This window comes from Bipolaris zeicola (assembly GCF_000523435.1).
Source record: "Bipolaris zeicola 26-R-13 unplaced genomic scaffold scaffold_30, whole genome shotgun sequence".
Classification (NCBI taxonomy): Eukaryota; Fungi; Ascomycota; class Dothideomycetes; order Pleosporales; family Pleosporaceae; genus Bipolaris; species Bipolaris zeicola.
Window position 1 is genome coordinate 99,299 of NW_006912079.1, and position 27,056 is coordinate 126,354.

Sequence of the window (27,056 nt, forward strand, 5' to 3'; positions counted from 1 at the left end):
GTTGGTGTTGGCCGCGAGACTAATGCTGGATTAATAGAAGCAGGTTTAGCCTTCGGTCGTGTCACCTCAGGATGGCACGGATACTGGATCTCGTCGGCGCCGGATGGGTGTGAGGAGTGGGCACTGGGATGTCGATCAAGAAAGCAGGGACGAGTGAATGTTTGTGGACGGGACAGAGTGGATGGAGAAATGCCAAGAGGGGCAGAAGCACGGGACTGGCAGCGAATAGGACTACGGGCTCCGGGTGCAGTGGCATGATTCTGGAGGCTGACGCATGCAATCCTAGCTTTGGAGGACGGCTTCTTCAAAGGCCCAAGGATGGAAACAGCAGGTATGAAGGGCCTGGGCGTAACGGTCACTGGCGATCTGCGAGAGGGCCCCCGGCACGACAGGCAGGGGGCTAGCAGAGTATGGCAATGGTGAAGGCGAAGGCGACGGGAGCTTGCGGGCAGGGGTGCATGTGCTGCCACGGACGGATGCAGAGGCGAGGCGCGCGTGTGAAGGAAGGGCGCGTGGATCGGGGTTATGGGGGGGGGGGAAGAGGAACGTGGAGGAAGAGGGTCCTGATAGCGCGGCATGGCTGCAGCATGGGCGGCGAGGAGTGGCCACGTCGATTTGTTTCGCGGCGGATGCAGCAGAGTAGTTAGTGTATAGGGCAGGGTAAGGGAGGGTAGCGTAGGGTAGCGTAGCGTACAGTACTGCGTAGGCGTGAGTGGCATGCTGGCTGTCCTGTCGTGTCGCAGAATTTGCTTGGGCTCGGCGCAGTGGCCGGTTGGGTAGCATGTGCAGAGGGACATGTGGGACCTCGTGGCGGTACAGCGGGCAGCGGGCTAGCACCACTGCTTGGGCGACGGTGACGACAAAAGGACCAGCCTCTGCCATGTTCGCATCCCGCGTTGCGCCCGGCCGCCGTCGTAAGTAGCCAAGTAAGTAGTAGTCGTGGTTGTGCCGGCCTCTGCTCGTCTGTCACTGTGCTGTTCGTCTGTCTGTCTGTATGAATGTACACTACTGTATACCGTACAGAAGAATACTCTACACTATTACATAGTAGGCACTCTGCGCCGCACCCCCCTTGGCCGCCCCGAGTCAATCCGCGTCCCCCGTCTGGAGCAGAGTCGGTAGCGCGGGCACCAGTTCACGCGTCGAGACAGGGTGCCCATATTAAAGTGCAGCTAGCCGCCGCTAGACGGGCTGCTGAGATACACGAGGCCTCGATTGAACGATTTCCCACGTGTGGCTCGCTCGTGTGCTCGGCGCCATCATATCCATTAATTGGCTGTTCCCTGGCCCTGCCGACCCTCACCCACACTCGACTCGACTCTCTCCGTTCTCTACAAGGCCTCGTCCGACGGTCGTACATTTGCTCCCTGACCGCCAACCGCCGGCTGCCCGCTGCTTTGTTGTGCTGCCCGCTGCCTGCTTGTGTTCCCACCACACCCCCCCCTCCCAAGCGTCCTTGGAACTGCCTGGGGCCCGTCTATGCAAGGCACCATCACTGCTGCTGCTGTTGCTGTCCCGTCCTTCTCTCTCCCTCTCTCCCCTTCTTCTCCCTGCCCGGCTCCCTGTCCCTGTCCCTGTCCCTGTCCCTGTTCTTGTCCTTTTTCCTCTTCCTCTTCTTCTGCCGCTGCTGCTGCTACTACTTCTTATTATTCGGCCACTTCGTTCTTTTTTCCCCACCTTCTTCGCGACATGCACCCGACCTGCTTGTCTGCCGAGTGTGCTTAACGCCCCTCCCCCGGGTGTATTCTTCGGTCTCACGCGCCCTGGCCCTTACAGAATCTGCCATCTGCATTCGACTTTCTTTTCACGCCTCGCCTCACCTCATCGCACCTGAGCCTAGTAAGACGTCAACTCGTCGTGTGTACCACGGCAGCGACACGCCACCCACCTCTCCGTCCACCCACTCGGCCCAGCCGGCCTACCTCTTGCTCGAGCGCCCGCCACGACGCTTCGCTTGACGCCTGAGTGCCGCAGTCCCTCTCTCCGTCGTGCCGATCCCAAATCCCACCATCTGGACGCCTTGGACCAATTGCGCCTGCCACCAACCACGTCCACACGCTCTCGTGGCAGCATTGCACCCGCAGCACGCTCCTTTTCTGCCCACTCCTCGTGCTGCCTCTGGCGTCATCGCCGTTGGTGCTGCTTAGCCCTCGCTCTTGCTGTCGCTGTCGACGCAATTCAACGTGTGGCGTGCGCGCGCCCTCCCGCGTGCCTCGTCGCATCGCGCTTGCCATCTGAGTCGGTGCCAGTCTGGCTTGGCGTAGCTTTATCCTGCCCTGCCCCACTTCCTCGCCTGCCATTCTCGCGTTGGAGCAGGTGCAAAGCAGTATCCCCTGCTCAGCTCGACTATCCTTCCCACCCCGCCTCGCTCTGACTTCTCCGTTCCACGCTTCTACTATACGTCCATCCTTGGGAACGGGTCCCCTTTATTTCTCAATCATTACTTTTGGACCCTCTTCCAGACCCTGGGTCCTGCCCTGACCCGTTACCACTTGCCCGCCACCCTGTCAGCCTCCCTATTGGTCCTGTCGCTCGTCACCATTCAACCCTGTGATCCATTACTCTACCAAGACACCTTTTTCGCTAACGCAGAGGCCACACTGTCCACTACTATTAAACTGCTCGCTCGTGAGCGAAGCCCACAGCCATGGATTCAACAGCCCAACCCCGAGTGCAGCATGGTAATGGTGTGCATGGTAAGCTGCCTCAAGGGCAGCAATCACTGCCACCATTATCAACCCTCACAAACGGCTTGCCTACAGCTGAACACAGCCCGGCCCAGCCAAAGCAACAATTGGACAGCCGGGACATCCGCGACTCGGGAAATTGGTCCATTGCTCCAAGCAAACGTGAGTATCCAACACCACCGCCTGCCTGTCACCTACACGTTGTCCTAACGTGTACGCCAGACTCATCTACTGTCTCTCAGCACATGGGGCTGCAGGTGCAAACTCTTCTGAACCCTTCAGAAGATTCGCCCTCGCGTGCATCGATACCAGAGACACCATCATCGGCGAGGTATCCTTCTGGCTTCTCTCAGTCTTCACAGCCAAGTGCTTTGCCATCGCTCAACCAAGGGTTTGACAACAGACTAAGTGTTGATGCCAGTTCACATCTAGAATCTCGACGCAGCAGTGTAGACAGCCGCATGAATGTTGGCATGGGCCATCTCAGTATCCATCCACAATCGCCGTACGAGAGCCAGAATGCATCCCGAGTCTCCCTTGTCTCGAATCTGCAGCAGCAACGAGGCATTGCAAACCCCGAGTCGCGCCCCAATGGCACTTCTCCTCTGTCGCCTAATCGCAATGGTCCACGTGCGAACCACCCTCCACGGCGCGCTCCCGTCATTACTCCAAACCCCAAGAGTGTATCTGGAGCACCCAATCCTACCGCCTCGGCACCAACCAAGGGATATGCTTGGGCCTTTCCAGCAGACGACTTTGAGCATGAGGACAAAAGAGCATCGAGTAGTGGTGAGTCTAGCATTGATCGCTCAAATGTGCCTTCGCGTCAAAACAGTATTGCAACTTCAATCAATAGTAGTATATACACTACTGACTCAAGATTACCCCAAGGCCAACAGCGGCTAGATGACGGCATGTATTCCAGTCTATCTCATGTGAAATTACTGACTGATGTAGACATTCCAAGTACCCACCATCATTCTATGCAACATCGTAGCGTTACGAATCTTCAGAGCATAGACCCCAGTAATCCATTGACTCCTGGTGGCGGAAGCTATAGTCGGACACCCGAACTTCGCGTGAGCCACAAAATGGCTGAGAGGAAGCGCAGAAGCGAGATGAAGACTTTGTTTGATGACCTAAACAACATCTTGCCCAACTCGCCAGGCAGCAAATCAAGCAAGTGGGAGATACTCACCAAAGGTAGGATTGTCCACGGCCTCTCTCATGTATCTTGCTAACAACTTACCAGCCATTGAGTACATACGGAATCTAACCAGAGCACACCAGACTGCTCGCGAAGAGATTGGTCGCTTGCGACCTGACGCTGAATATTGTCGACGGGCCCAAGAGGAGAACGAGCTACTTCGCTCCGAATTGACAGCCGTATGGAATGCTCTTCGTCGTGTTGACCCCAACAATGCACACGTCTACGGAAGCATGACTGGTCATCTCGCTCAAGGGCATCCTACAACGCCTGGTTCTGCCACCACCGTGCTCCCGCCACTTCAGCAACAGCAACAACAACAGCAACAACAACAACAACAACAACCGCCAGCCTCGTGGGTGCCACCGCATGCCAATGCGATGCAAGGCGTCGAGTTTGGTGGAATGCGCCCATATGAGCATTCACATCGCTAAAACCATATTTCTCTTCAAACTTAGTCAGGCTGAGCGCTTCTGCTCAACAGCTTGCCTTTGGCACTATTCCACAAAGCTTGCGGACGGATAAAGACTTGCGCAATCGTTGTCGATTTAGCGCCGGATCCAGTCACGCCACATTTACGGGATGTTCGCCTTGACATTTTTTGCTCTTTCTCATCGAGGGGTTCGAGGCGGGTGTGCGCTTAAGCGTTATATCGACATGGGTACACGCCTTAGTTGACTCTAGGTCAACGGAACCCCCTGAGCATGGCGTTAACTACCTTCGAATGTGCTTTACGACCTTTTCAGCATGGAAAAACTTCTCGTAGCATGGCCTTTGTGGCCTTTTTTTTTCGGTCTCCCGGGGTGAAGGGGAGGACATTTTTATTTCTACTATATGAACGTAGGGCATCATCTGTTTGCAGGAGAGGAGTAATTGCCCGGCAAGCTGGACAGAAAAATTTATACGCCATATATTTCCAGGGTGGATTAAGAAAAGATGAGAAAACTTCAAAAAGGCATCTGTTGGCTTGTACTTCTAAGTATATCACTGAAAAGGACGGATGCTCTGTATTTACCATAGCCTGAAAACAATCCAGGTCAATATTGTTTGTGATTCGATTCCATGGTGATTGTTTGTTATGTGTGGTGTTTGCTGTGCTTCGATGGTATTTAAGACCTAGTTAATTACCAAGATCGATGCTTAGCGACTATGTTGGAATTCAGCCTTCAGATTGGTGGGATTGCCTCACAAAGGCCCCGTGCAGACCTCTACGGACGATTGTCCTGAACTATACCCCCTTCTATGTCACCATCTAACGTTAGTAAGAGAATTCCCTTTGTTACTTGTTATTGGTACTACTACTATCCTTGACATCACTTTCATAGATATCGGATAAACCCATCATACGCACAAACAAACTTTCTCGCATCTCTCTTTCGCTATATTCGACACACACACACACACACTCAACATCCAAGGATGCATGCAGTCAATCCAATCTACTCTCTCCCCTACTTCCACCATACCCATCTCCCCCATCTTCCTTTTCCGTTTCTAATCCAATCTACTAACTAGACCGCGCTTACCCCAGCTCACAATCCGAGAACTCTACACTAGCCTTAGAAAGGGGAGTCTAGAGCGATATTCGATGAGATACTACTATATCTTTTTTTTTTCGAGAACAGAGAGAGAGCTGGAAATATACTTGACCTACGCGTTTTTTTTGAGGCGAAAGCGAGGTTATGTACCTCTCCAATCCATCTATTTTATTTCAGCTGCCGTGAGAATACATCTTTGGATATAAGATACGTGAAAGCGATAGTAATAGTTTAGAAAATCGACGGCTCTATAGTATCACCGGGGGAGGAGAGGGGGGGGCGCTCTCAGAGGTATATTCGATTCGTAAAAAGTGTTGGACTGGAAAAGTTGGGTTGATTGGTATTGAAGTGGTCTTGGATTGGATGAAGCAAAGAAAGAAAAAGAAAACTCGAGGTGAGTACAGACTCGATACTTACCAAGAACGCCTTGCCCATGCACAACCCGTACTCTCCGTTTCCGCGGATTCTGCTCCACGTGGTATATACACTTTGTGGCGTTTTTCACTATATATATATATATATATATTTTCAGAATTTTTCCTCTTTTCATAAAACTTTATAAATAAGGCGTTCCAAGCTCCCCCCGACCTCCCCTGACCCACTCCACCACCACGTGTCCTAAACTCTCTTTCCCCTTGCCTTTCAAAATCTCCTCGCTTTCTTTTAAGTTTCGGGGCACAAAGAAGAAGAAACAAACAAGGGTATAGTGGTTGTCTTAGGGTAAGGGGGATCCCAAGCAACAGACGAGTCAGACCATGGGTGTGTGTGTGGGGGGGGAAGGTGGGCCCACGTAGGAAATGTGGAAGGGGAGAAAACGCGCTCTTTACCCTTTTTCGGGGAAAATGAGGCTTTTTTTGTAAAGAGAGAAGGAAAAGCGAATGCAAGGGGAGGTTTGGGGGAAAAGAAAGAGGAATGGTGCGGATTCGGAAATGGAAGGGAAACAGGGTATATAGCTTGATGCAAGTCAGACTGAGTAATACAGAACGCGCAAACGAGTTATTTGTACGTGAAGGGAAATTGGCAACCGAGACCGCCAGAAAAGGGTATATGTCATTAAATCCAATAGAACGAGAAAGATGGCTTCTCGGAAACTTTTCTATAATGTTTGAAAAAAGAAAACGCAAACAACAACGCTAGCATTCTAACCGCGATGCAAAATAGTGTCCAAGGGATTCTTGGTCCTCTGGCCCAACTTCTTGTCCATCTGCTTCTTTTCCGTCTTGTTCATAAGTCCCTTTGCCTTGATACCGCGTTCCTTCCTCAGCTTCTTGAGTGCTTCCTCTGTCATTTCTTGGCGGAGCATCTGCTCAACGACTAGTGTCTTGCGGCTGCGCCGGTCGCCTCGGCCAATGAGGATGCCGGCAGTAATATTGCATGTAAGACTGAAGCTGAGGATGATAGCGGTGACTTCTTTGGGCCGATTCTTGTAGTAGATGCCCCATGTAGTGCCACCAAGGGCACATTGGAACATAGAGTGGAAGTCGAGAAGGACGATAATGGTGATGAGTAGACGAATGGAAAAGGCATGGTGCGTATATGTTTCGTGAGGCCGGTAGAACGTATGCGACTTGGCCAACTTGCCCTGGTGATGTTCCAGTTTCTTTTGCTCTTCCGCAGTCAACACAGGTGTCTCCACATCTTCCTCCAGCGCTTCTCCAGTTTCCCAGGCAGAAGATGGTGGCATAGCTGGGAGCTCGTTGTGGTCCTTTAGTTCCTTTAGGCCCCTCTCTTTGCGGATTCTCCAGGTTTTGTGCGCGTAGTAAGCGACAAAAGCCATGTGGTAAGTGTCGACAAGGCGGAAGGGAAACATGGTGATTCCAACCACACAGAACAGAGCGGTAAGAATCTGGTCGGCAATTTCGACAAAATAGTCTTGTCGGTGGCCAACGTAGATCCAACCGATAAGAAACAGAACCCATGCTGCTCCCCAAAAGGTAATGAGGAAGAAGTACAACGTGACAATGAAGCCAAGCGGGTTGCGGACGTAGCGTCCGAAACCCTTCATGGTCCGCTTAAACTTTGCGCGTCGCGAGTGAAGGAGATGGCGCACATGGTCATCGAGAGCTGCCTTCTCCTCGTCTGTCCATCCTGTCAAGGAAGCACCGTGAGGGAGCACGGCATAGTGATGACCGGGGCCTTCCTCCATAGTGGACAGAACCGAGTCGATTGAGTTTCGGCGAAGCAACTCACCATCATCGCCGCGTGCATCGCTCGTTGGTCGTCCTGCTTCGCCCGTTCGTGTCGTTTCTGCGTTTCTTGCTCCCCTAGCCGTGCCCATTTCTTCATCCGATGACTCAGACTCAGTCTGCACCAGATCGTATGTAGGCTGGCGATTGTAGAGCCAGGGCAGATTGGGTATAAACAACGAGTTTTGGACATTGTTTAGTGTCGTCAGGGTAGATATTTCGGGATCTGGGAATTGCATTAGTCTACGATAGTGAACTGTTGAGAGATCACTAACCAATGACATCGAGTACGTCAACGACATTATCACCCATCATGTTTTGGCGGGGAGTCTTCTGGCTTCGACGCATATGGAAGGCTGAAGACGTCCGAGTGAGGCCTCTTCGTGGGTTGCTAGCACCCTGAGCCTGCGGAGGACCGTTGCCAGAAAAAGGGGCCGTAGCTTGTGTATCATGTTCGTACAATGGCTGTAAATGGGACGTTCCTGTCAGTTGAGGCCGCAGGGCATCGTCATTGAACATGGCTTGTGGAGGCGGGCGTGGCTCGGAACTGCTTCGTCTACGACCACCTTGCCATGCATCGTCGACAGCTAGCGCTTGATTTGAAGGAGCTGGTGCTGCATCGGCCTCTTGGATAGTCTGTGAAGTATTTTCAGGTGGGAGTGAAGCTCTCTGGGTACGGACGGAGGAACTGCGTAGTCTCAGGGGATATGACGGCGCCTGGTGCACGCGCGGTGGTGAGGCAGAAGGTTGGGGCGCAGGTATGTGGGTGGTGGTAGTAACAGTAGGGTGAGTGATGGTGGTTGAACCCTCTGGAGAGTGGTGTATCGTGGTTCCCTGTTCCGGAGTCGTGTGAGTGGTTGAAATAGTAGTAGTATGGGGACCAGAGGTGGTAGTGGTGGTGGTAGTCGAAGTGACGGGCGATGCCTGTGGGAGGCTTTGATCGTCTTGCCTGGGTTCCATGGTTGCAGTAGTCACGACGGGCGTCTCCCCAGGAAAAAAAAGCGTGGGCGACAGAGGAGCCGGGCTGGGGAAGTAGAAGGGCAGAGGGTTAGATGCAGTGCTTTCTAAGCGTGCGTCTGTCCGGTCGCAACCGGCAAGAGCTTAGTTGATGGTTCAGTAAGCAGATGGGGCGTGGATCCTGGGCAGGGTCAGGCTAGGGCGACGCTAGGGAGGGGGCAAGCAGCATGTGTACATATGTGGATGCAAGGCGTCCTGAAAAGGGTGTGGACAAAGGTTTTAAGGGAGTGGGCATGGATGTAGTCTTTGTAGTGCTGTGGCTGGAGGGACGGGCGGCAGCGTATACGGGGAAGGCTCGCCACAGCCACTCCGCGACGCCCGGCGCCCGGACCAAACAGCAGCCGGAAACTTTGCGTCATAAACACGCTGGCCGTGCGGGGAGTGCAATATTGTTTTTGCACAGTGCCGCCAGCTACTGCTACTACATCCATACATCTATATTACTGCTTGATTACATACTATACAACACATCCCATGGGCATACAAACACGCGCTGAAACGTGATGTGCCGCCAGAACATAAACGAGCCGTCACCCTGGCCATGTGCTAGCGTGGCAGCGTCCCGCATCCTTCATGGGCTCTAGCCTAGCCTTGACAGCATACAAGCAGCAAGCTACAGCAGCCGAAGACGCGATATATGCTCCCGGTCGACCGATGAAGTCGGGAGATAACATCGCCCACCACCACCATTACTATTATATTTGTCATTCGCTTGGGAATCATTGACATCGGGTTAGCGTTTTCGTCTAGTCGAAATCTTATTAAAAATCATGTTACGATGGTGCTGATATCTCGTAGTAAAGGTTGCTCGTTTTGGTCGGCTAGCCCGCTTGGCCTGGGATTTCTGGTTCCACCGATCGACCGAGAGGCATGGCCATTGCCTCCGCAGTCATGTGCTAGGATTGTGTATTACTACGAACCCGCTAATGTGTAATCCAACGGTACCTCTGTACTTATGCCGTCGCTCCATGCTTTCTGCCAAAGCCCAACACGTCGCCAGAAAACCACAAGTGAGGCGAGTTTTTGCTCGATGCGGCAAGCCTGCTATAGGGCTGAGACGCGTCTCTGCCTTGGCCCGTCACGCTTTGGCCAATGCTGTGACGCAACAGTCCCACGCCTGCTGTCCCCATCTGTGCCTGAAACAGGGCCGCCTTTGCGCCTCAACATTTATAGTACCCACGCCCTCTCTTCCCACCTATCGCCATCACATCCCACCTCTCTCCACCATGAAGCCTATTCGCGCCCTCTTGCCGGGCCTCATGGCTGTCAGCCATGTTGCTGCCGCACCCCAGCAGGTAGTCCTTGACGCGTTATCCAAACCATCCACCAAGCCTGTAGGAGTCGGCCACTTCAGCGAATGGAGTCGCCAGACCAAGAAGGAGTTTCTGATTGATTGGCAAGCTGGAAAAGAGTCGGAGTGGATTCTAGTCCAGGGCAATGAGGGCGGTGATATGGACTCGATGACTGCAGCTCTGACCTGGGCATACCACCTCGAACATGCCACCATGAACACCTCCAACCCCCTCAAGGCCATTGCCTTGTTGCAGACCCCGTCCCATGCCCTTGATCTGAGGCCCGAGAACAAGCTGGCCCTGGACAATTCGCAAATGACGCCTGGCCATGAGGACCTGCTGACACTAGACGAACTGCCCGAAGATCCAGAGACATTGAGCACCAAGCTCAAGGGCATTGTCCTCGTCGACCACTCGGAACCCCTTAAGAAATGGTCAGCCGCCAAGATTCTGAGCATTTTCGACCACCACAAAGACCGCGGCACCGCACCAGACGCCGATCCCCGTGTCTTTGAGACGGCAGCGAGCTGCACAACCCTTGTCGCCCGTCAAATGCTCGACGAATTAGAGAAGCTCGACGAAGAATACCACATGCCACATGAGCTCCTCGAGCTTATTCTCAGCGCCATTGCCATTGACTCTGGCGGCCTCACAGGCGACAAGACCACCAAAGCCGACATTGAGATTTCCAAGCGCATTCTCGCACGCAGCAACTGGAGGGACGACGACCTCAAAGACGTCATGGAAGATCTCGACGACGAACTTACCAAGGCCCAAAAGGACATTGACAATCTCGGCCTATACGACCTCCTCCGCCGCGATTGGAAGTCCGACGCAATCGACACGCCTTCTCCACGCACACCTGCCATCAGCGTCGGCTTCGCATCTATCCCTTACTCCATGGACGAACAGATCCTCAAGACCGAGTTTCAGGAGCTATTTGGTACGTTCAATTGCCCCTTCCTTGTTTACCCCCAAAAAGTCTCAAGCTAACACCTTTGCACAGACTGGTTCGCCATCCACGCCGCATGGACCGCCCAAGCCAACGTCGACGTCTCCGTCTCAATCAACAAGTACAAGAAGCACTACAAGGACGGCAGCAAAGAGAAGATCAGGGAAATCGTGCTTGTTGTCCGCGACGATGTGCGTATTGATCAAGATCAAGCGGATTCGCTCTTCAAGCTTGTCAAGGACGCGATTGAGAACAACAAGGACGGCATTGATTTCCAGCCTTGGCACAGGGCGGATGAGTTGGCGCCTAGGCAGATGGTTTGGCAGCATAGATCGGATGCGGGCAGGAAGGTCATTAAGCCGCTTGTCGAGGAAGCTATCATGGAATGGGACTAAAAAACGCGTCTGGGAGATGGGAGACCTGAAAAGTTACCCTATTATCTTTTTTGAAGCCTCTGGATTAGGCTCATCAAACACCACGACTATTGCTATGACGAAGAAAATGAAAATGTCATGTCATGATTCATCTCTCTCTCTCTCCTATGCTACATGAGTAGAGCCTTCGTCGCTATGCAAAACAACAGTCCAACAAAATAAGCAAAGCGTCCATCACTATGCAAAATCGAACAATCAAACAAAATCCAAAAACAAGAAAAAACATAAACAACAAAACTAATACACGATGCGAAGCGAACCCCACACTTTTGCCCTCAACCCCAGCAAGATATATCTCCTCCAACCCGGCTGTGTTCCGGAAAATTTCCCCTGTGAGAGCCTTCCCTTGCGGGCGGCTGGAACTCGAACGGGGGAAAGAGACCTTCATTCAAGCCAATGGCGAGGTGAACCAAACTGCTGGAGTCGGGATGATGTGAAAGCCGAAGAGAGAAAAATCAAAATCCAGATATCCGGAGAGTCAATCATCGAGAAAATGCAGGAAACCCAGAAACCCAGGGATTCCAGACAAAAACAAAAAACAATCAAAAAACACTTTGAAAACAAATAGCGCCGCCCAGATGCCGAAAAACGAGAGGGGTATCATCACCAAACGCCAAAATAACATATGCTGCGTAACCATATCCGTCTAAGGGCGCTACCGGGGGCGGACGCTACGCGCAGCAGGAGCGGGCTTGCGCGCGTTGGCTGCGTTGGTCTTGGGAGACAGTACATGGCCGCCCGCAGGCTTGGTGCGAGATCCAGCCCGAGTCGAACGTGTGGTGCCACTGGCCGTCGTCTTCTTCTCGGCTTTTTCAGCCTTCTCGACTTCAGTCTTGGGAGCAACATTTCTAGTGCGCTTCTTGGGCACAGGCAATTCGGAGTTTTCCTTGTCCTCGCCAGACAGTTCGTCGCTGCTGCGCTTCTTCGCTCGGGCCGTCTTTGTTGCTTTGGCGTATGTGGGGACAGTCTTGGTATTGGTAGTCTTGGTTGTGGAAGTGGACTTGATGCGCACTTCTGGAGAGGATGCGGGTCTCGAAGAAGGCGCGCTGGGAACAGCATTGCGAGGTTTGCGGCCAGCAGTGCCAGTACCGGCTGCCTTCTTGGTGGCGGCAGTAGTGGTAGTCGATGTTGTGGTGACGGCGGTTGTAGTTGTGACCTTGGTTGGTGGGGCAGGCGCGGTAATAAGTTGTACTGGTGCTGATGCCTTGAGGAGGTTGGCGAGTGTGGTTTGGCGCGTCACGACCGGGATGCGGTTGACGCGTCGCTCGAGGCGCGACTGCATACTGGCGCACTGAGCCTCGCACTGGGATCGCAGCTTCTCAATGCGCGAGTTGAGTTCGATTTGGAGGTTCGCAAGCATATTGGCCTTGGCCTCAGCTGTAAGTCCGCCGGCAATGTTGTTCATGGTGACGGTAGTAGTGACGCGTGAACAACCACCAGATTGATGGCGGTAGCGGGATGGCGGTAACGGGTATGACGAGAAGTTTTCAGAAAATCCCTTAGAGTCGCGAAGAGATCCTTGGGTAGTCCAAAGAAGCTTTGGTGCCGTTGCTGCGATTGAGGCTGTGTCCTTCAGGTGCTGGGTCCAGAGAGTAAACAACGCGTACTAGGCCGCGACGCTGACAATGGGAGAGCAGATACAAGGTGAGAAAAAACGCCGCGAGGCTATCCGGTACCTTTTGCAACAGCTGGGAGAGTTTTTGGTGTATTCTGGTGTGGTTGTGGGTGGTGTTGGTTGCGGCTTCTGTGTGGTGTGGGATGGTGGAGGAAGGAAAGATGGACAGTTGACGAGGCTTTTGTACTTACACCTATGCCAAGGTTGCCGACCACCTCCAGGCTGCACAGAATGTAGAATAATAATTACGACATTGTTTCTTCAGCGAATACCAAATGAGTCACTTCCAACAAAACGACTACAACACAGCGCTGCACAATAAGGCGCGCAATTCACCATATCTCAAAACACACGAGTAAGGTTTCGATTATCTCCATCGGAATATGAGTCATTTCCTCTGGCATAGTCCCGCACGGTCTCCCGCTGTCTCTCGTCCCCACGTGACGTCGGGGGTTTGCTTGCCAGCCTCCGGTCTCCGCTGCGGCGACCTAAGCTCAGCAGCATACCGTAACCGTCGATCTAATCAACTACCCCAAACTATCACTTCGACACCTAGGACAAATCACATTCAAGATGGTGTTAGAAGCCTCCATGATAGTGTACGTTTGCCTCCAAACCCCACATCTGCCTTTCCTTACTAACCTTCGCAGTGTTGACAACAGCGAAGCTAGTCGAAACGGCGATTATGTACCCTCGCGATGGGAAGCGCAACAGGATGCTGTCAACATGATCTTCTCCGCGAAGACTGGAGCAAACCCAGAGTCTTCTGTGGGCTTGATGAGCATGGGAGGCAACACTCCGGAGATCCTCACGACTCTGACAACGGATATTGGCAAGGTGCTTGATGGACTGCACAGGACAAAGATAAAGGGTAGCTCACATTTCGTCACTGGCATCAACGTGGCGGCGGTACGTTCTCCTGTAACATTAGAAGGGATCACTTCTGACTAGGGCGCGCAGCTGGCTCTCAAGCATAGGCAGAACAAGTCACAGAAGCAGAGAATAGTCATATTCAACTGCAGTCCTATCGAGGAAGAGGAGAAGAACCTGGTGAAATTGGCGAAGAAGATGAAGAAGAGCGGTATCAGCATTGATATCATCGCGTTCGGCGAACTCAGTGACGACACCACGCGGAAACTCCAGGCCTTCAGCGACAACGTGCAGAGCGCCGAAGGCTCCTACCTAGCCATCATCCCACCCAGCGCAAACCTACTCAGCGATTCTTTGATTACCACACCCATTGTCGGCGGAGAGGGCGCGTCCAACGCTGGGGGTGAAGGCGGTTCTGGAGGTGGTGGCGGCGGTGCATCGGGCGGCAATGACTTCGAGTTCGGAGTAGATCCTTCGGTCGACCCGGAACTTGCACTTGCGCTTAGAATGTCTTTCGAAGAAGAGAAGGCACGACAAGAGAAGGATAAGAAGGCTAAGGAGGCTGCGGAGGGCAAGTCGGAGCTAGAGCCAGTTGCTGAGGGCGATGAGAAGCAACCATTGTTAGATGATCAGGGTCAGCCTAGTGGAAGTGGAAGCAAGAACAAAAAGGACGATGACACAGATAAGATGGACACAGCATGAGCCAGAGTAGGCGTGGCACGGCGTCAAGGTGCGTTTGGCATAGCTTCCGTATAGAGCCTTTCTACCGGGCAGAGCATCTACGGCGTCTACTGTATGACTAGAGCTAGTGTCACCACATCTGACACAGATGGATGAATGAAACAAATAATGATTTTGCCAATCTGCTTAACCTGACATGATCATGTGTCGTGTTTATTGATGACTCGTGTCCCTCAAGCCCGGCTATCCCTATCCAAACGACGCTTCAATGACGTCGACGTCTGTTGCAACGGTAGGAGCCATTGAGAGTGATCTGTCTTTGAAGATGCTGCTCTCAAACCCAACGTCTTTCCACAATCGCCACGCTCCTTGATGCACACTATGCATGCACTATGGGCGTGCGAGCTGGGCGTTTCTCATATGGCCATGTATATCAATTGCGGCCACATGCCATGACCAGCCCCTCATTCCGCGATCGTCATGTCCTCCTTATAGACTGTGCTGCCCTCACCCTCTCACCTTCACGAATCCATCCAACCCTCGATCGAACTTGTCGCATCGGATGGGCATTTCCACGGTGTAGAATGGATTCTTCATGACGTAGTCGGCATACAATTCATATATCTTCTTTATCATTGTATCCACGTTTGGTTGTTGCGGCTCGGTGAAGAGTAGAAACTTTACTCCGGTTTGTGTTTGGAAGCATTGAATGCGGAAGTGGGAACTTTCGAGCACTTCAATACCGGTAGCGCGGACGGGGAAGGTTTGCAAGTTTGGGGTGGTAGTTGAGGGAGGGGGTGCGCGAACGGGTGGCACAGGAGAGAGTTGGGCGGTTATGGCGTGCATACTGGAGCGGGGTTAGCAGAGCCATGATTGCGCTTGTAGTAGGGCTGACCCATGGAAGGATCCAGCAAGCATAAGGTAGTCATTGCTGGTGAGCTTGTTCATGCCCGTATGAAACTCGCGGTTGTAGATGAGGCCACCCGACTTGCTTACTATGAAGAGCGCAAAGACAACCCTATGACCGTTAGCTGGAATGCTATGATACAAGACCTGAGGCATACATGTTGCAGACGCAGCCTTATCTGCTGGCTATCGCGACAATTAGAGCGTGGTGTTGCGGCTTGGGTTCCGTGAGCGGTGACGGATTCTGCCCCTCCGCATGCATCTCCCTGCAACCCGAGCTACTAGGGCTTCGTTACCCATGCCTGCCTTGACACCGTAACGATCTACAGCCTTCCTGCAAGTTCTTCTACTGCTGTCGGCTGGGGGTACAAGGTCACCCACATAATACTTTGTTTTCTCCTCACTTTCTTCTGAACCACAACTCCAACGGCGTCGCGAAATCAAGCAAACGAACCCACGAGGCTGCTGAATCTTGCGGGATTTGCGCATTTGATTGCCGATACGGTAGCCTAGAGGTGCCCGAGCGACTGCTTGTCGGCTGTCAGTCACTTTGCCCAATAACGACTTCCAGACCGTTCGATCAGCTGTCTCCTCTAGGCCCTCACTAAGCCCACTGACCCCGCGCCTCCAGCCCGCACAACCTACTCACATACGAGACCCTAGCAGAGACGTTGCCACGGGACCATGTCGAATCAGTGTATTCTCAGAATCACCCGCGAATTGGGCGAGATCCAGCGCGGATCCGACCTCTCAATAGCCGTCGCCTGCCGCGACATCGATGTGCGCCATGTGCGGGCACTCATCATAGGCCCGCCTGATACCCCATACGAGTTTGGCTTCTTCGAATTTGCCGTCAAGTTCACTCGAGACTATCCAACCAAAGCACCAAGCGTAACAGCCATAACCACAAACGGCGGGCGCACGCGCTTCAATCCCAACATCTACGCAGGCGGAAAGGTGTGCCTGTCAATTCTTGGGTCAGCAAAACCACGTTCTCTACCTATTCCAAAACTTACATGATCCAGCACATGGCGAGGCGAGCGTGGTGAAGAGTGGTCATCTGCACAAGGCCTCGAGTCAATCCTGATCTCCATCCAGAGTCTCATGTCCGGCAACCCGTACGAGAACGAGCCCGGTTTTGAAGACGCGAACTCCGACTATGACAAGAAGAACCAAGAAGCATACGTAGACAAGATTCGACATGAGTCTTTACGCATATCTGTTATTGAACGGCTTGAGGAATACCTAGGCATCAACCGACAGAGGCCTGGCGTGACAATCTACAACGCTGAAGAAGACTACCAGTCCAACAGAGACGATGCGCCGTTCGAGCCTTTCAAGGATCTCTGCAAGCGACGTTTTCTGTGGTACTATCAGTCCTATCTCACCCGGGTAGACGAAGCGGTCAAGCAGAACAAAGATGGAGATCGCTTTGAGAAGATGCCATTCGAAGGTCCAGGAAATACCATGGAAGGCGTTTTCCAATACACGTCTCTCCGGGAGCGCCTCGTCAAGATTTTCGAGACTCTCAACAAGGAAATGGAATCTTGGGCCTTGGAAGGCATGGCAGCCGTTAAGAAAGAGATGAGCATTGCCAACAACCTTCAGCGGCAATACGAACAGATTGTCGAGAAGTACAAGAAGCAAGACGCAATCGCATTGGACCTTGACTTGGTCGACAAGAATCCATTTGTATGGCAGCTGGTGCTCTTTGGTCGGCCCATGACAAACCTTGACGGAGGCATGTTCAGGATCAGGCTATACATCAGCCCCAAGTTCCCAGATGTCCTACCTCGAGTCCGGTTCGAGACACCAATTCTGTACCACCATCGCGTGTCCCCCGACGGTATTCTTTGTTACGACGCTGCTCGCAAAGACGATATGCGGTCGCACATTGAGGCTATCATTGCAGCTATCGAGGAGGAGTCACCTGCGTACGACCCGCGCACGTTGGTAAATCCCGAGGCTGCAAAGCTTTTCTGGGGAAGTCCAGACGACAAGAAGCTCTACAACCGTCGCTTGAGGCGGTCCGCGCAAGACAGCGCTGAGTAAGTCTGCCGTCTGTTACCTCGTAGCCATGTGCTGATCAAAACATAGAAATTTCTTCTAAGTTAAAAAAGAGGGTTATGCGGATGACGATTTAACGGCCTACCGCATTAGTGATGATCTTACATGATACCCCAAGTCTGATCCAGGCTTGCATTATACGGCGTTTGTGGGCTCTACTAGGCATCGTAGTATGAAAGATGACCACCTCAAAATATGGCGTTAGTTAACCAATGGTGGTACAATTTATCATGAATACATCGAGTTCTTGCATGGGCGCACATGTGCGCGTATATGCATCTATATGGGTTACAGGCATTGAACGAAAGCCAGATGATACGAACCAAGTCTATGTGTGCAAAATACCGCCTCAAACTTTCAACTATGGTAAATTTCTCTTCGCGAAGTGAATTCACGAGAGCATGATTCAGAGAATGATGTAATGTTGAAGATTGTAGACTCGTCCAGGAGTAGAGCACGGCCGGACTAAGACCGTCCGGACCCTGAGCAACATGCGGGGACTGCCAATCCATGCAATACCCCTGGGCGGAAATAGATCCCCGACCTCTCCGCAAACAAACCTTAATCCCCGTACCGTCTCTTTCGCCATTACTAAACATCATCCACAATGTCGCGTGCGGAAGAAATACAGTCTCTCGGAAAGGTCCTCATCGTCGGCGGGTGCGGCTTCCTAGGCAGTCACATCGTCAGCTTCATTGTGAAGCGCCACCCACAAACACAGATTGCAGTCCTTGATTTGCGGACCAGCTCAAATCGCCATGCCAGTCCGACCGTCTCCTACCATGATGGCGACATCACCGATGCTGCTGCAATGAAGGCTCTGTTTTCCCAGGTCAAGCCCCACTCGGTCATTCACACAGCCTCTCCACACTTCGACCTGAAGCCTGAAATCCACGACAAGGTCAATGTTGGAGGAACCAAGGTCTTGCTGCAAGCGGCGCAAGAAGCTGGTGTCAAGGCCTTTGTCTACACAAGTTCAGCAAGTGTGATTCTCGATCCTACGACAGAGCTCATCAATGCGGACGAAAGGTGGCCTCTTGTCACTGGTGCTGACCAACCCGAGTACTACACTACTACCAAGGTAAGCGGACATTCTTCGTTTACTTGCCATTGCTAATCCATGCATGTAGGCCTACGCAGAGACCGCCGTACTCCAAGCGAACCGCAACCCCGAAAACTTCCTGACCTGCGCTATCCGTCCTGCAGGCATCTTCGGCGAGGGCGACGTTCAATTGCTTCCCAAGATGGTCGCCGCGTGCCGCAAGGGACAAACCAAGTTTCAGGTCGGCGACAACACAAACTTGTTCGATTTTACGTATGTTGAGAATGTCGCCCATGGTCACGTCCTCGCTGTTCTGGCTCTCCTCCATACCCACAAAGTTCTGCCCACCATCCCTCTGGACACAGAGCGCGTGGATGGTGAGGCCTTCTTCATCACCAATGGCCAGCCTGTTTACTTCTGGGACTTTGCGCGCAAAGTCTGGCATGAGGCAGGTGACCGCGTGCCCTTGAGCAGCGTCTGGCATCTTAGCGCTGATTTTGCCTGGGCCATTGGCGCGGTCTTGGAGAACGTGTTCTGGCTCATGGGCAAGAAACCGAACCTGACCCGGGCTCAAGTAAAGTACAGTAGCATGTCCAAATACCACAGCATCAACAAGGCAAAGCAGCGACTGGGATATGCGCCGCTTGTTGATCTTGACGAAGGTATCAAGAGAGGCGTGCAATACATTTTGGAGCAGGAGAAGAAGGCAGAGGAGAAGAAGGGACAGTAGATGCGGTTCGAACACGCTGAAAGAAGTCACGAGCAACATGGTTGAGTAAATTTAATTTCATGTCACAGTTGATAGCATTATTGCATGCAGCAGAAGTAGTACATAATACATATAATTGCGCCGTATGGCTCCGAGCGAGATGCATCAAGAAGGCTGGATGCAGTTAGAATCTCCCAGGCGGACCCACTCTTGTCTTGGTTAAGTCAACTTTGTCGCGCGCAAGCTCATTGACTTACTAGCAACCCCACGTCCATCCCCGCCACCATGGAGCGCAATCACGAAGTATGTCGCGCCCGCTACTTCCCGAGTCAGCATACGAAGCGCTCGGTCTGTCTCCTGAAACGATCAAAGACCTGATGAACCCTAAGCCTGCGCCGGAACCCACCAAGGTTCACGCCCCGAATCTGCTACAGAGCGACGAGGATAATGCGCGCCCCATGTTGCCCAACGAAACGTCGATAACCCTGTACGCCGAGCTCTTGCTGCATATCCGGACAGTAACGCTCTTTGCGTCGCTGCGCACAAACCACTCGCGGCAGACAGACGCGAAGCTGTCCGCCGATGGCTCCTACATCACCGTGTCGCATGAGGGAGAGTCAGCAACAATACGTCTGCCGATCAACGTCAAGGGTGCTGGCGATGCCGCACTCGAATTACCATCGCGTCCTCCAAGTAAGGAGCTGACGCTACGCCTGCAACTGGAAGAGAAGGAAGGAAGTGATCTTTTGGGGGCTCTGCAACGCCAAGACCGACGGGCTAACATTGTGCCTTGGGACGGTGCCTCGCTGAACGGCGCAGAGGATGCAGAGATACTGTGCAAAAGCTGTGAGCGCGTTGTTGTGCCAAAGGGAAAGATTCATCAGTGGAAAGATTTGCCTAATGAGAATTGGGCTGAGATGATGGACTTCTGGCACTGTCACAAACCGGATGAGCATCACTTGCACAATCACACGCATGAACATGCGATTGGACAGAAGGGCTACGCGGCTGCCAACCGTCTACAGGCAAAGGAAGGGGTAGGCTTTGTGGATCTCGCAAGCTTCCTCTTTGCGGAATCTGATTGTGTGGGCGCGCAGGTAAGCCCATAACTTTCTTCTGATTTTTATTTGTTCACGCGCTCGTATGTTGTTATTTCATCATACGCGCGTCGGGGCGCAAAGAAGGCGACATAGCCTTTTTCCGTGGCACTATCGTTGATACAAGCGCCCCAGAGCAACAGGCTCACACACGGTCTCCTGGTTCCGGATATACCTTCTCCTTTCGAGGTTGATGGGTTGCTGGTTCCGTGGAGACAGCGGCCTGGCGTTTCACTGTCTCTATACCCTTTGACCATTGGGATTGACAGGTTTAGTCCAAGGCTACATGCTCTTTCTTCATACATATAGATGTCCTTTTTTTCTTCTCTATGTGATACTAACACTTCATAGCTATCTGCCGAAGAGAATAAAGAAGAAGTAAATCCGCACCCACTCCTCTGCAAACACTGCACCCAACCCCTCGGTATCCAAGATCCCCTCACAAACGGCTGGCGCATCCATAAATGGCGCTTAACCCTATCTTCCAAACTTGCCAATATCCCATCTTTTTTCTACTCACCACAAAAATGGATCTCAGCCCGTCTCCTCTTTCTCATAGAAAACACTGCAGTCCGAAAATTCCACATTCACACCCCTACCCCTCCTCCTTCAGACAACACAGTAGAACCCACACCCTCCATCCTCATATGGGTCTTCACCCCAGACCTCCTCTTCTCCTCCTCGATCCCCTCCCCCAACCGTTTCGACCCCACCCGCTGCATGAAAATCTTCTACCAAAGACAAACCTGGGCGCCGCTGCAACCCGGCGACGTTGAGAGTGCGAGTATAGAAGATGTAGAGTTTTCCAAAGACTTATACAACGAGCTGGATCAAGCGCTACGGCAGAGTCAGCGGTTGTTACCGCCGACTGCGAAGAAGTTTCAGGGGTGGGATGTTGGGCTTTTGGAGCGGTTTGAGGTTGTGGAAGGGGGAATGGGGTGGGTTGGGGAGGAAGGGCAGGAAGGGCAGGAAGGGGAGAGAGAAGACGAGGAAGAGGAGAATGAGTGGGGGATTCCTTCTGAGCCTGTTGATTGAATAGATGAATACACGATCATACGATTACATGCTATATTAAACCTCCTCCTTTTCTTCAAACAAAAGCTCTAGTCTCACACGCATGTTTTTTTTGGTACACTTGAATACGTACATGTCGCATTGGCCCCATGCAACATGTAGCGCAGTCAGCGCCACTCGCAAGCACCCTGTCAGTCCCAGTGACGTACCAAGCCTCCCTACCCCACACTTCCCTTATCAACCCCCGAAGCGTTCCAGACTCTCATTCCCCAAAACAACCAAGTGACGCCCAAATTTCACATGCTTTTCGCGCGTCCTTTTCCATCCCCCCCCACACACACACATACACACACAGCTGCACCTAGTTACGCATACGTGCAATGGGGGTGGATATCGGGCATTCTCTCCATGGTTTGTAGCTGCATGATAATTGCATCGCCACCACAATCACACCGACGTAGCGCGCGCTAGCGCTGAGTCACACATGCATCGCCGTGTAAACTTGCAACCCATGCATTTCGTACTACCCTTACTCAGCCCCAAGGAGTCACATTGGGTAGCGCGAACCAAATGACGAAAGGAAGAGAGAGAGAGTTTGTGAGAGATAGAAAGGAGGAAGAAAGAAAGAAAGAGAGAGATAGAGAGGGAGAGCGAGAACATTGTTTTGTTTTGTTTGATTATTTCGTATTTCTATCCTACACTATCTGATGATCTCTACCACAGCCTTAAAACTCCGTATGAGGGTGGACAATCGAAAAAAGGAGGATGAGGAGAAAGAAGGGGGGAGATCCAAATCAGTCGCAAAGAAGGAAAAAACCCGCTCGCCAGCTAAACAAAGATCATTTGTTTTTTTGTGAGGATTTTCTCTCTTTGGTATTTTTTTCCCTTGAAGTGGGATAAAAAAAAGGAGGATGAGATAATACGCGTTGATAATAACAGGAGTGAGAGGGATAAACAATCCTAAATTTCCAGGTCCGATGGGACTTCCATCCTGATCCACCTCTTTTGTCGTAAACAATCATGAGCGCTAGTTGCAAAAACGATGAAAAACGCCAGCCCGGGGAATGAATCTGCTCCAACGTACAAAGGCAAAAAACTTGCGGGGAAATAGCTACACAAATGCGTGATAAGCGTATACAAAATAGCGCAGGATTTACTGCGTGCTCATGAAGTTCATGTAGTTGAGATCATCCAATGTAGTGGTGGGCTCTGGACAAAAATCATCAAATTGTCCCCCAACCTGGTTGAACTCTGGGAAGAAGTTCGTTGTGTTGTTGAATGCCATTGCGCTGGGTGGCGAGGCGTCGAACAAAGTAAAGTCCTCGCCTGGAAGGTTGAAACATTGGTTCATATCCATGTCGCCAAAACCTTCGTCCATGTGTGGTGAGAAGAGTGTCACATCGGGCTGAGCCAGTGGAGAGAGCTGGGGGTAGCCGTTGTTCATTTGGTTATTCGATGTGAACTGAAGTGGCTCAAAATCAAACGTAGTGCTCATAGGGGTTGGCTGTTGGAAGCCAGTGTTGACGGTTGTGTCGAGGTTGCACATGTTGTACACATCATTGTGGTTTACACCAACATCCTCGGGAGTCACGACTGCATCGTTGAACGATGTGGGCTCAACGGGTGAGTGTCCAGATGAGTAAGTAAAGTGAGAACCGTCGGTGGCAATGGAGTCACGACGGAAGTCACCTTGGTAGCCGTTCGCGCTCATTGCTGGTGTTCCGAAGCCAAAGTCCATCATGGGCACTTGAGGTGAGGGAATAAATGGTGTCACTGGTGTAGCCATGTTTGCAGACATGGGTGTGCCAATGAAGGGTGTGAGAGGAGTTGTGGGGCTACGGTTGTTGCTGGAAGGAGCCTTCTTGCGACCGTTGCTCTTGGAGCGAACGTATTCCCAACCGTGTGCCTTCTCCATGTGTTGCTTGCAGTTGGATTCACGCTTTGAGGCGTATGTGCAGGGAGGGTAGAGACACTTGTATTGTGCGGGGGCGGCAGAGTGCTTATCGTTCATGTGTCGGTCGCGTTCCTTCTCGGTTGGCCAGCCAAGGTCAAAGTATTTGCAGTTCTTCTCAGAGCACTTCCATGGACGAGAATGGGTCTTCTCGTGTTTGGTCAGGTCGCATGGGCGTTTGAACTCCTTGCTGCAGTCACGGCAAGCATGAATGACATCACCTGGTTTCTCAGACTTGCGTCGTCGGGCCATGGAGCGGGTAACCTCATCGCCGTCCATGTCATCATCAACGTCGGCGTCTGACAAGCGACGTTTGATCCTGAAAGTCTTTGCGGCATCCTCATCAATGGAGATGACCTTTCCGTTCTTCTCCCGGACGAGTTCAACAGGACGACCGTTGTGGCTGAGGCCACCACGGAGCGTGATCTTCTCATCGCTGTGGAAGGCTTTGTCAGTGCGGGAAAACAGAAAGGCGGCTGCGCGGTCATACCGTGAGTAGTCCATGTCGTCCAGGTCCTCGCCTTTGGATTCCTTTTCGCGGGTGGCGGCCATGATTGAAGCGTATCGTCTAATCTGTTCCATCAAGTCGAGGAAGTAGCCGTCAGTATAAGGGCGGTCGGTTGGCAGTCGCTGGTCTTGTTCGGAAAGATACTGGACAGTCGTGGCCAAGAGCTGGATTGATCGTTCACAGAATCGGGAGTATTGGTCCGGTGTTGCCGAGAGCTCCTTTAAACCGCGAAGAATGCAATAAGCTTTTGCACTCCCAGAAAGACAACGAATATTACTTACCGGTGCCAAGAAGATGAGAGTCTTCTCGAGATCGCGAAGGTTGCGGATATTCTTCTCACCTATGCGTCGGGGGACGTCTTTAATAAGTTCGTGGAAGTCCTTCAAGGACTCCTCGGCGAGGATGGGCTTGACAATGCTGTCGTGGATCTGCTTGCACGCGTACTCGCCGAGAGTGTGGCCTTCGTCAGACGCACCCAGGGCGGAGAATGAGCGTGTGACAGCAGAGTGGGTTGAGCTGATGGAGGTGCTGATGGATTCACGGACGCTGGAGCGTCGGGAGCGGATGTCGTCTTTATGTATGTTAGAAAATAGGGCGTCCTGGTCTAGCATGGGTGGCTGCAGTGACTTCTTACCGTATCTCGATCCGCTAACGCTGGAACCAAGACCGCTATCAGAAGCGTGGTCGTGGGGGCTGTGGTCTTGTGCAGACGGCTTGGAGTCAATGTCCATGGGTGTATGGTCCAATACGGTGTTGTCTAGGAACAAGCTCGGGACAGGGAACACCTCAGGGTCGCTGAGGATGTTGGAGGAGGTGGACGAGCCCTTTTGACCGGCAATCTTGGCCTCGATGTCGTTGAGCAGGTTGGTGACACGACGGACGCTGGGATCCTGGATGGACTCTTGGACAAGCTGTTCGAGGCGCTCAGTGTTAGTGGGCGAGCGCCTGGGCATAAAGTGTCGATCCAGATCACAGATGTCGGATGATATGTAGGTTGGCGACGAGAATGTACCGCTTTTGCGAAGCTGCATGGCATGGGTGCTAAGAGGGGAGGCCCCGCCCTTAAGTGGACGCCGCCGGGGATGGCGGTTTTGGTCGTGGGGTGCAGACATGTCGGGTATGACTGGTTCAAGGACCGGTGGGAGGGGAAGAGGCGGCCTCAGGCTTATGAGTCACGGACTGTCACGGACTGGCACGGTTCCCCAGAGGCCAGGGATCCAACAGTCCAAGTGAAAGTGAATGACAAGGCCGAGATCACGTTGTCATGAACTAGTGACGGTGGGACCTCGTCTGGAAGGAAAACAGATGCTAGGCCGGGGAGGGAAGAAGGCAATGAGGTAGTGGTAAGAGAGGGAAGGGCGCCGGAGAGTTGGAGGAGCAGTGGTAGTGCAGTATATAGGAAGGCGCAGCAGCCAGACTAGCACGAGCGGTGGGCGGCGGGCGGCAAAGACGCAAAAAGGGCGGCGATGGTGCAAAAAGGACAACGGGCACTGGGGCGTCGGGAGGGGAGGCCTGAGGTGTCGAGGTTGAAGGTGGAGGAAGAATCAAGGGATTGGGGGGAGGGGGTATAGGTGGTAGTAAAAGAGAAGCGTCGACTATGAGCTTTGGTGTCGCTGTTGCCTAAGCCAAGGATTGCACGTCCCCACAGCCGATGCGCCACAATGGCCTCTAGTCCCGGATCAATACGAGTTGAACCCAGAAGACTGCCCATTGCTCGCCCACGACGGCCGTCATTCGCGAACAACCATCGTCGCCCTCGTCCGTTCTTCACCTGCAGCGCCGGGCATGTGCAGTAGCGGCAGCAAGTGTGCAGTTGTCGAGCACTACGAGCTGTCACGGCCAGAGCATCCACGGCACAGAGGCCATGCCAAGGCTACCGGTCAGCCCCAAGCAGCGCAGGAACGGGTGTTAGTGCGAGCCCTTCACACGCTCACGCTGCAAGGCGTCCAGGCTGTGCATGGATAAAGGTCATCTCGCCATCCTCACCCTCGTCACCATTTCTGGTCCGCCGACTGCTGGTGATAAAACCCGCCGCCCCGCGACCTGCGACTTGCACAAATGCGCAGCTCCACCCGATCCGCAATTCCCCTAGTCGCATGCTCGTACAGCACCCGTGTCCTCGCGCTTCTCGTCGCCCGCAGCGCCGTCTTGTTCTGGGTCCACGCAGACATACATACGTATGCAACTCCGCCTGATTGGCCCGTCACTGTCTCGACTTATTCACCGGTATCGTGTGGGGGCCGAAACAGTCGTCAACCTGCAGGTCATGTTTAGGGCTGCGCATGCAGGGCAGACGACCATTATCGATTTCGAGGCTGGCACGGCTTTAGACGGACCAAGACGCGCACCGCCGGCTTCCGCGGACCCACACAGGCCACTGCTACCAAGTAGTGTACATACTTACACCCTATCTATCAATCACCCACACTGGCACCCACCATCAATACACCTTGCCCCCCTTCTCCTCTCCTCTCCTCTCCTCTTCAACGCTTCTTCCACCACTTTTTCCAACCACTCTATCCTGCTGTCCTCATCCCATCGCCTCCACGCTCTGAAATCTAACTTTCTGCACAGTTCTCTGATAACCTCCACCTTGCCTGTCGTCTCAATCTTCCCTTCCATCGCACTGGCAATCTCCATCTCGCATGGTTGCATCATCTCTTGCCCTGTCGTACACTTCTCAACATACTCCTGCTTCCCCATGAACCACATCTCGCTGGGGTAGCCAAATTGTTCGATTGTGAAGTCGGCAATGTACTCTTCACCCGATCTGGTCGTGATGCTAAAGACACTATGCCGCACCTTTAGCTGAAGCGGATTGCCGTACCAGTGGAAAAGGAAGAGCGGTTTCGCGTCCACCGCAAACCACTCGATCTTTGCATTTACCTCTCCAAGGCAGCGCAAGAAATGACCAAGGAACAGTCGGATACTATAGTCGCAGTGGTTGTACTTATGACTACTCCTTCGCAGTTCGTGTGAGACCCAACATGGATAGGCAGCGGCTCCGGATTCTTCGACCAGTCCCTCGAGGAAATGGATAAGTACAAGAGGTGAAGATCTCGATATTGTCCACGGAATCAGGGCTTGTATCTTCGGTCGCTGTTCGTGCTCTAGGACAAAGTTGAAAATGTGCCAATACGGCTCTAGTATTGCCATGATTTCAGCACCATCTGCTGACAGTTGTAATCTCCTTTTAACTTTCTTTTTCTTGTCAGACCAGCATACAGGCCTACCCCAATTACACACCCTCCTGCACTGTTTCGTTGTTGTATACAAGACATGC

The 27,056-nt window shown here is 52.6% G+C and overlaps 14 protein-coding genes across 14 annotated transcripts; 6 read left to right on the forward strand and 8 right to left on the reverse strand.

Annotated features, from left to right (window-relative positions):
* Positions 1-282: 282 nt before the first annotated feature.
* On the reverse strand, positions 283-882 carry COCCADRAFT_24146 (uncharacterized protein; the record flags this gene model as incomplete). The annotated part of the gene is made up of 1 exon (XM_007711495.1): positions 283-882. One exon carries the CDS (start codon positions 880-882, stop codon positions 283-285), a length of 600 nt encoding a protein of 199 aa, XP_007709685.1.
* A 417-nt stretch (positions 883-1,299) lies between these two features.
* Positions 1,300-2,300, reverse strand: COCCADRAFT_24147 (uncharacterized protein; the record flags this gene model as incomplete). Its single annotated transcript, XM_007711496.1, has 2 exons — positions 1,300-1,769; positions 1,889-2,300. 2 exons carry the CDS (start codon positions 2,298-2,300, stop codon positions 1,300-1,302), a joined length of 882 nt encoding a protein of 293 aa, XP_007709686.1.
* A 347-nt stretch (positions 2,301-2,647) lies between these two features.
* On the forward strand, positions 2,648-4,328 carry COCCADRAFT_34579 (uncharacterized protein; the record flags this gene model as incomplete). Its single annotated transcript, XM_007711514.1, has 4 exons — positions 2,648-2,849; positions 2,910-3,599; positions 3,645-3,890; positions 3,940-4,328. The coding sequence occupies 4 exons, from the start codon at positions 2,648-2,650 to the stop codon at positions 4,326-4,328; spliced, it is 1,527 nt and encodes a 508-aa protein (XP_007709704.1).
* A 2,245-nt stretch (positions 4,329-6,573) lies between these two features.
* On the reverse strand, positions 6,574-8,578 carry COCCADRAFT_34580 (uncharacterized protein; the record flags this gene model as incomplete). The annotated part of the gene is made up of 2 exons (XM_007711515.1): positions 6,574-7,844; positions 7,894-8,578. 2 exons carry the CDS (start codon positions 8,576-8,578, stop codon positions 6,574-6,576), a joined length of 1,956 nt encoding a protein of 651 aa, XP_007709705.1.
* Positions 8,579-9,861: 1,283 nt separating this feature from the next.
* On the forward strand, positions 9,862-11,274 carry COCCADRAFT_89291 (uncharacterized protein; the record flags this gene model as incomplete). Its single annotated transcript, XM_007711537.1, has 2 exons — positions 9,862-10,870; positions 10,934-11,274. The coding sequence occupies 2 exons, from the start codon at positions 9,862-9,864 to the stop codon at positions 11,272-11,274; spliced, it is 1,350 nt and encodes a 449-aa protein (XP_007709727.1).
* Positions 11,275-11,423: 149 nt separating this feature from the next.
* Positions 11,424-11,582, reverse strand: COCCADRAFT_89390 (uncharacterized protein; the record flags this gene model as incomplete). The annotated part of the gene is made up of 1 exon (XM_007711538.1): positions 11,424-11,582. A coding segment is annotated over one exon (159 nt), but the record flags the coding sequence as incomplete, so codon positions are not given.
* Positions 11,583-12,181: 599 nt separating this feature from the next.
* Positions 12,182-12,718, reverse strand: COCCADRAFT_75411 (uncharacterized protein; the record flags this gene model as incomplete). Its single annotated transcript, XM_007711539.1, has 1 exon — positions 12,182-12,718. A coding segment is annotated over one exon (537 nt), but the record flags the coding sequence as incomplete, so codon positions are not given.
* Positions 12,719-13,501: 783 nt separating this feature from the next.
* COCCADRAFT_34583 (uncharacterized protein) lies at positions 13,502-14,500 on the forward strand (the record flags this gene model as incomplete). Its single annotated transcript, XM_007711516.1, has 3 exons — positions 13,502-13,527; positions 13,579-13,837; positions 13,889-14,500. 3 exons carry the CDS (start codon positions 13,502-13,504, stop codon positions 14,498-14,500), a joined length of 897 nt encoding a protein of 298 aa, XP_007709706.1.
* Positions 14,501-14,986: 486 nt separating this feature from the next.
* On the reverse strand, positions 14,987-15,541 carry COCCADRAFT_34584 (uncharacterized protein; the record flags this gene model as incomplete). Its single annotated transcript, XM_007711517.1, has 2 exons — positions 14,987-15,326; positions 15,375-15,541. The coding sequence occupies 2 exons, from the start codon at positions 15,539-15,541 to the stop codon at positions 14,987-14,989; spliced, it is 507 nt and encodes a 168-aa protein (XP_007709707.1).
* A 528-nt stretch (positions 15,542-16,069) lies between these two features.
* Positions 16,070-17,437, forward strand: COCCADRAFT_89277 (uncharacterized protein; the record flags this gene model as incomplete). The annotated part of the gene is made up of 2 exons (XM_007711540.1): positions 16,070-16,362; positions 16,411-17,437. 2 exons carry the CDS (start codon positions 16,070-16,072, stop codon positions 17,435-17,437), a joined length of 1,320 nt encoding a protein of 439 aa, XP_007709730.1.
* Positions 17,438-18,059: 622 nt separating this feature from the next.
* COCCADRAFT_89445 (uncharacterized protein) lies at positions 18,060-19,224 on the forward strand (the record flags this gene model as incomplete). Its single annotated transcript, XM_007711541.1, has 2 exons — positions 18,060-18,533; positions 18,583-19,224. The coding sequence occupies 2 exons, from the start codon at positions 18,060-18,062 to the stop codon at positions 19,222-19,224; spliced, it is 1,116 nt and encodes a 371-aa protein (XP_007709731.1).
* A 284-nt stretch (positions 19,225-19,508) lies between these two features.
* Positions 19,509-21,335, forward strand: COCCADRAFT_24156 (uncharacterized protein; the record flags this gene model as incomplete). Its single annotated transcript, XM_007711497.1, has 2 exons — positions 19,509-20,300; positions 20,652-21,335. The coding sequence occupies 2 exons, from the start codon at positions 19,509-19,511 to the stop codon at positions 21,333-21,335; spliced, it is 1,476 nt and encodes a 491-aa protein (XP_007709687.1).
* A 1,132-nt stretch (positions 21,336-22,467) lies between these two features.
* On the reverse strand, positions 22,468-24,885 carry COCCADRAFT_34587 (uncharacterized protein; the record flags this gene model as incomplete). Its single annotated transcript, XM_007711518.1, has 3 exons — positions 22,468-23,991; positions 24,055-24,344; positions 24,408-24,885. 3 exons carry the CDS (start codon positions 24,883-24,885, stop codon positions 22,468-22,470), a joined length of 2,292 nt encoding a protein of 763 aa, XP_007709708.1.
* A 1,372-nt stretch (positions 24,886-26,257) lies between these two features.
* On the reverse strand, positions 26,258-26,950 carry COCCADRAFT_57150 (uncharacterized protein; the record flags this gene model as incomplete). The annotated part of the gene is made up of 1 exon (XM_007711542.1): positions 26,258-26,950. A coding segment is annotated over one exon (693 nt), but the record flags the coding sequence as incomplete, so codon positions are not given.
* Between the last annotated feature and the right edge of the window lie 106 nt (positions 26,951-27,056).